Source organism: Nicotiana tabacum, chromosome 5 (genome assembly GCF_000715075.1).
Source record: "Nicotiana tabacum cultivar K326 chromosome 5, ASM71507v2, whole genome shotgun sequence".
In the NCBI taxonomy this organism is placed as follows: Eukaryota; Viridiplantae; Streptophyta; class Magnoliopsida; order Solanales; family Solanaceae; genus Nicotiana; species Nicotiana tabacum.
The window spans coordinates 147,032,754-147,040,629 of record NC_134084.1 but is presented as its reverse complement, the minus strand read 5'-3'; the positions used below and the strand labels follow the sequence as shown (position 1 = coordinate 147,040,629).

The window sequence follows — 7,876 nt, the reverse complement described above, 5'->3', positions numbered from 1 at the left end:
CTAGAGGGATAGAGAAGCTGTTTCCGGGAGACCCTCAGCTCAGAGACAATGAATTCGTAACCGTTTATCAGATAAACAAATGTATAAGAATTCAAATCCCTAATTAAATATCAATATATTGGCATTACATGTTGTTACATATGGATTGAATTGGAGAGACATTGTTTAGCTGTTTCATGCCTAAACATAGAGCAATAAACCTTCACGAAAATCTCAGGAAAGAAATAAATACTCAATAGGCACCAATGTCCAATGACAGGTTGTCCTTTTTGTCTTAGTAGTATAAACCAATGATATCTCGACATAATATCCTTGACTCTCTCTCTCTATTTCCATATTTTCTGCCCTGTACAGTGGAATTCTAGCAAGTAGCAAATACAGAGATACATTGCTTTGAGGACTTCATCTAACTTACTTAATGTTTTTTTCCACTCGAAATTCGGTATTTGCAATGGAACTCGATTAAATTCAGATTCGCACGGAAAAGTCTCACATCGGGTAAAACGTTCCTTGATAAAGACGATTCTGCTTAAGAGTTCAAATGCTTAATCATTCACTAGCAAGATCTACTTTTTTCTACAGTGTCCTGAATTTTCCTTGGGTTTTGGAAAGTTGGGGTGGTCCATTTTCTAGATTCCTCACCTTTTGCTACAACTTGTCAAAAAGTTTTATTCAGATTCCCCCCCTCAAATGCTACATAATTAAAATGCCAGTGTGGCCATAAACAACAACCCCAACTTCTCCTATCATTTCCTCTCTAGTTTTCTATGAACAAGAAAACATGAGCAGTGAAATGGGATTTCTTTCTCCTACTACAACATGCCTTAGAAACTCAAATTGGTTATTTGAGGAAAACAAGGGAACAACAAAATGGACCACTGAAGAGAACAAGAGATTTGAGGATGCATTAGCTTTATTTGATAAGGAAACACCAGATAGATGGTATAATGTAGCAGCAATGATCCCTGGAAAAACAGTAAATGATGTGATCAAACAATATAGAGAATTAGTAGAAGATATTAGTGATATTGAGGCAGGTTTAATACCATTACCTGGATATACAACTAGTACTAATTCTTTCACATTAGAGTGGATTAATCGTGATCAAGAAGGCGATTTCCACGACTTGAACAAGCGATTCTATGGTCCGTCTGGGAAGCGAAGCACATCAACGCGATCTTCTGAACATGAAAGGAAAAAAGGAGTGCCATGGACTGAGGAAGAACACAGGTAATTGATTCTGCTACCATCAGAAAATGTCATGTTTCAATTTTGTAATATAACATTGTCACTTCTTTGTATTTTACTAAAGATGGTTCAAAATGATTATAAAGTTCAGTTTAATTATGCAAGTCCAAAACTATATGTCATCATAGTTTTGTAAAATTAAATGCTTTTAGAATTCAGACGGCTGCAATTGATTCAATGGGAGCCTTGACGTAACTGGTAAAGTTGTTGCCATGTGATCTGGAGGTCGGGTTCGAGCCGTGGAAATAGTCTCTTGCAGAAATGCAAGCTAAGGTTCCGTACAATAGACCATTGTGGTCCGGCCCTTCCCCGGACCCCGCTCATAGCGGGAGCTTAGTGCATCGGGATGTCCTTTTAATACTGTAATTCGTCAAGGGCAGCCCGGTGCACAAAGTATTCCGCGTTCACGCAGGGGTTCACGCAGGGTCTGGGGAATGCACTCCAGGGGGTGTGATGTAGACATCCTACCCTAATGCAAGCATTAGTGGCTACTTTCACGTCTCAAACCGGTGATCTATAGGTCATACGGAGACAACTTTATTGTTGCCGTAAGGCTCCCCTTTAAACTACTGCAATACATCAAATGTTTTCTATTCTATAGATGATTCTGTTTCCTACTATTGATATTGTTGACTACATTTTGCTCAGGCAATTTCTGTTGGGGTTAAAAAAGTATGGAAAAGGAGATTGGAGAAATATCTCACGCAATTATGTGACCACAAGGACACCAACACAAGTAGCAAGTCATGCTCAGAAATATTTTATAAGACAACTTTCTGGAGGTAAAGATAAGAGGAGATCAAGTATACATGATATTACCACTGTCAATCTTACAGAAATGAAGTCTCCTTCGACCGAGAATCATATATCGTCTATATCTACACACAAATCTGCTCCTTCTCCACAAGAACAAGCTTTGTATGAGTATAATTTGCTAAATCAAGAAGCAGATATAGCATTCAAGACATATGGTCTAAAGTTGCATGAAAATGGCATGCATAGTGTTATTCTACCGGAACTCCAGTTTGCTCAGTACAATACCATGTGATCAGTTTGGAGAATACTCAAAATCAATTTCATGTTCTTTAAGAAAAAGCACAAAAATGACACTGCCAAGAACAAGGTATGCTTCAATTAGTTCATATTACTAAGCTCTGGAACCAAAAGAGGGCTGCTCACTGAAGGGGAGTTTTGGCATAACTGGTAAAGTTGTTGTCATGTGACCAGGGGGTCACGGGCTCGAGCCGTGGAAACAGCCTCTTACAGAAATGTAGGGTAAGGCTACGTACAATAGACCCTTGTAATCCGGCCTTTTCCCCAACCCGGCGCATAGCGGGAGCTTAGTGCACCGAGCTGCCTTTATTTTTTTTAATGATCTATTTCTTCGCCCTGATTGTTCATCTGATGTCTTTTCAAGTGTGTTTGATGTTGAAAGCATATATTCCTTTCATGCTAAATTCAGAGTTGTAGGAGGTTCAGGTTGAACCAGCTCAAGATAAGCCTAAACTGCCCATTTTCCGCCGTTCAGCTAGTAGGCTCAGAACTGTTACATGTTTATATTATTGGTTATTGATAATGGTAGCAATAAGTTAAGTAAAGTTTCTTAAGAAAATTATGGTAGTTTTAGTTTGTAGTTCCTTTTTTTCAGCTATGTAGAAGAAACACTATTACAGCTTTGCATTTGTATTCTCTAATTCAGAATTCATTTCATGTATTCTTTTGCTCATCATATCATTATTAACAAGAGAAAGAAAAAAGGCAATTGGCATTAAGGGGGAAGACATTGAATTCAATAGTCTAGTTCATTTTCCACTTCTTAAATGCACAAGTAGACCTGAAACCAACATGGAAAGTAATCCAATGCTTAGTCCTAATAAATGTTGAGTCAAAGTCGGATTCAGGATTTACATTTGATTGTTTAACTTTTAAAGTTCATAGCACTGAATACATCAAAATTTTGATTTTGTAGAAAGTTTAGTTACATTTCGCATATATATTTATGTTTCGCGATAAAAATATTGGAGTCGATTGAACCCATTGATTATACGTTGTAGCCGCCTCTGTGCTGAGTCAATATCCACTTCATGAAGTGACACGTTATGCTCTGTCTACTTTTCATATGATTCAACTTGACAGAATAATTTCTTATCCCCTTGGGCTAACTACTATGTTCCTAAGGAATTCTAATTATTGGAAATATTTACTTCTCAAAGATACTTGATGCTCTCTCTATGTTCTTTTATTTTTCAAACAGAAAGAGATAAGAAAAAAAGTAAGTCCATCATTAGTTCCTCCTCTTTTCAATTGTACGGAATGATGGTTGAATCTTTCTCAGCAAATAATTCATGGAAACCTGTCATCGGTGTTAAACTATTCAATGCTAAAATTTAATTATTTTTTTCCATCTGCCTAAGTTTCGGTGGTATAGTTACTTGATATCTTATATTGGTGATAGGCTGCAACGGTCATATTTATAGTGGAACGCTCTTTGTAAAATGACTCTTCTATAACAACCATATAAAATTTCTAGGATTATTAATAATAATTCTAAAAATATGCACACAATCTTTTCCAATGAACATAATTTTCATCTTGCATAATACCGTACCTAAGATTTGAAGATTTACACATGATATCTTTTCTATGGGACAAATGTCAAGATATAAGATTCAACTGTTAAGCACTTAGATTGTCTTTCAGGGAAAGCTATCAAATGCCCTTGCGCTAAAAGTTTGGACAAAAATATTCGTCAATTCAAGCATTATATCACTAGTAAGAGAATGGAATCTACGAAAGAAGCCACAATTGCAAAAAATTTCAATTAATCTTGAAAGAATGTATTTTTCTAGCGGCTTTAAAATGTTTGACTTAGAGTTTAATCTTCATTTAGTTATGGATTCATTAATAATATATTAGCTCTCTTTAATATTTAATTAGTGAAACATGCATATTTTTTGAGATTTTAAATTTGGATAATCTTATTATCTTTTATATGTAACACTAAAAAAGGAGAAAAACTATTTTTTGGGTAATTTTTGTTTAACAGCCAAATGCTGTTATAGATGTATAACAACACTTTATTATAACAACCAATAAAATTGGGAACAAACGAAGCTGTTATTGGCTATAAGTCCATCATTTAGTTCGTCCTCTTTTCAATTGTAATCTTTCTCAGCAAATAGCTCATCGAAACCTGTCATTGGTGTTAAACTATTCAATGTTAAAATTTGATTATTTTTTTGCTCTCGGTGGTATAGTTACTCGATATCCTGTGTTGGTGAGAGGCTGCTCGGGTTGAGTAATCAAGGTGTGCGAAAGGTGTTATCTTGATTTCTATATTTGAGATCAGGGACGAAGCTAGAGTGTTGGGAGCGGATTCGACAAACCTAGCAGCTTTGATTCGAACCTTGAATTTGTCTCTAAAAATCTATTGAATATGTATAAATTATTAATATAAAATTCAGTAATTTAAAACGATTAAAATTTTAAACTCATAAGCTTGAAATCCTAGCTCTGCATCTGTTCGAGATGCTTAATGGTTTGTGGATACCACACAAGTGGGGAGTATTTTATGATCTTTTGGTAAAGTGAATTTAAGGAGTGGGAAATCACCTTCCAAATGAATTGGAATTTGTAATTAAGATCAATGATCTAATAATTAGGAGACTAAAAGAGGAGCTTTTGTGATAGTTCAAGACTAGGAAACACTACTTTAAAGAAACAGTACTAATATGTTTTATTAGTGTCCATGCTACTTTACATATTATTTAGTCCACCATCTAACCAAAACTGCAACCTGGTCCTTCTACTGTTTAAATGTTTAAATAATATGCCTATTCAAACTGTTCTTTATATGAAATGTTTTTAAGAACTTGCAATTGCATAAGAGGTCAAATGAAAAGTTAATTTCCTTGTTATGTTATGCTGTTACTATTAATTTCATGTTCTTTTCTCCCTCATTATACCATTTTTTATTGGTGTTTTTTGTTTTGGTGGTATTACCCTCACCATTTGTTGTTGGCAGTATCACTAAAATTTAAAATCCTAGTGCAAACCAGCATCTGTGGCTCATTATATATAGGTCCCCCCTCACCGAGCCAAAGATTTTTTTTTTAATAATAGTGGTGTCTGGACTAACTTGCGCGTCCTTATAATATTTTACTGTACTTGTTATCCCACTAGTAACGGTACCAAACCGAGCGATTTAATGTCTTTGTTGGAATTTGAATCCTTGAAGGGGAGCCTTAGAGAATGGTAAAGTTGTCTCCGTGTGACCTATATGCCACAGATTCGAGCTGTGGAAGTAGCGACTAGTGTTTACATAGGGTAAACTGTCTACATTACATCTTTAGGGGCAGCCCTTCCTCGGACCTTGCGTGAATGCAAGATGTTTTGTGCCCCGGGCTGGCTTATTTTTGTTGGAATTTGAATCCTTATCTTTCGTGGTTATTATTTCACTTTATTGACTATTAGGTCACATCCTTAAACGCGAGGCAAAGAATATTTTGGCAATATTCCCATTCCAATGAACTTTTTCAGTAAATACTATACTGCCCCACTCCTTTCTTAAAGCAGAACCTCTTGCAAGTTGCATAGAAAAGCACTTTGGCCACTTTATTCTAACTTGATATACTTCTCTTAAGTATATTAAGACCACATACCTAGTCCCACAACCCACAGGCTTGGTGTTTTTTATATTCCTTTACCCCTTTTATAACAAGATTCTGATACCTTTCTTCAAATTGATTGCAGAAACAGCTCACTTGTGTATTTACAGTACGGCCCAATCCGCTAGTAATATTGTCTGATCTGAACCTAGGTTCTCATGGGTTTAAAATACGTCATTAGGGTCTAAGGCTTGTTAACTTATATACCCAGCATACCTCTTGTGTTTTGCGGATGTAGGACTTTGTCTAAAGTTTGGGATTACCAGTACAATGTTAAAATAGTAGTAACAAGAAAGAGAACTAAAAGGGGACCATCTTCCTTTTGGACTAACAAAGATTTCTTTATTCTGCTTCTTTTATAGGCCCACAGGTTTATGAAATAAAGAAAGATCCCTTCAAGCTTTTGATACACAAATCAAATGAAAGGTAGAAAGAGGACAGAAAGTGGAGGATGTTAGATTAATATTATCATTAGCAGTCAAAATACATTTATAATTTGCACATTTGAGTCCAAAACAAATGGATAAAGAACATGTAAAGGCAACAAATTGGTATTTTTATGCAATGTGTGGTCTATTCAGCTGAGACAGAGGATACAACTCATTGGTCACGAGCCACTGCACCAAATAAGAATTAATCTGTAGCTGTCTGGAAATACCAAAGCAGTACAATAAGCAACTAGTGACTGATTTTAGCTGGAAATTTGTAGTCATCTTATTGTCTTTCCACTGTTGGTTTCTAACACTCTCCATAAGCCTAATATATGTTGCACATTGGCGGAAGCAGGATTTTTACTAAGGAAATTTAAAAAATAAAAAAATATAGACATACGAAGTAGCTAAGAGGATTCAACATCTAATATATATACATGAAAAAAATTGACCTTATATACACGGTATAATTTTCGGCAAAGAGGGTTCGGCTGAACCCCTTCAACCCACCTAGCTCCACCCCTGGTTGCGCAAACTCGTTTACGAATACATGTCGGGTATGGTTGCATGTATTGTGAAAACTTCGTGCGAAATATTCACACCCGTTGGACAAGGATATAATGTCAAGACAAATGAAGGATCCGTGCAACATAGCTTACTTAATATTGCACATTCTTCAGGATGATATTTTAGTGATATTTTAGTGAGCCCTTGTCAATGTCCTCAGGGGAAGGGGGAAACATACTGAAAGTCAAGCAAAATATGTGAATAAAAAAGATATAATAAAACCATTATGCTTGCATAGGTCTACTAGGCATATGCAGTATGTCCAACATTTAATTAAACTTGACGAGCTCAACTTTAAATCCCTAGTGTTCAAACTCATTAATACTTAATTGTTAAAAAAAGTTAAAATATTAACATATATATTTTTGTTCCACATAAAAAATACGGAATTTAGTTGAATTTATTGAATATAAGCTCTATGCGCCTAAGCAGTACCAGTCCGTACTGCTTTATATGAGGACATGAGAATAAGTCCGCATTAGCCATGTTATTCATCATTCTAGTAATGTGGAATGAACGTGATATGTTAGTCCACTCTATATGACAAACAGATGTATACAAATATGTACATTGTACTTATTTTATAGGGATGGAGGAAAAGGCACAAGAGCTATAAGAAATACATTTTAATATGTTGGGATTGAAATAACAAGATATTATACGGAAGCTAACAAGCAAATCTTGGGGACAACAAACCAAACAATAAAAAATTAAAGTATGCTAAAAGAGAATATTATAATGGGGGTTTGGTCAATTAGGAAAGAAACAATCAACAACAACACCTCGGTCCCAAATAATTTGTGATCGATTTTTCTGAATTTGACAAGCTTTACGCTGGCTGTCAGCCACTGCAACCCTCCTATCCTCTGTCGAGGCTTGAAACTAGCAATGTGAGCAAACTCACATTGGTGGAGTTAACAATTAGGAAAGAAATAATGGAAAAATAAAAGCAGAGGAGAATTT

General features: G+C 35.5%; 1 protein-coding gene across 1 annotated transcript; it reads left to right on the top strand.

The window, feature by feature from the left end:
* The first annotated feature begins 644 nt into the window (after window positions 1–644).
* On the top strand, window positions 645–2,950 carry LOC107768566 (transcription factor DIVARICATA-like). The gene is made up of 2 exons (XM_016587690.2): window positions 645–1,230; window positions 1,897–2,950. The coding sequence occupies exons 1-2, from the start codon at window positions 782–784 to the stop codon at window positions 2,294–2,296; spliced, it is 849 nt and encodes a 282-aa protein (XP_016443176.1). The 5' UTR covers window positions 645–781; the 3' UTR covers window positions 2,297–2,950.
* The last annotated feature ends 4,926 nt before the right edge of the window (window positions 2,951–7,876 follow it).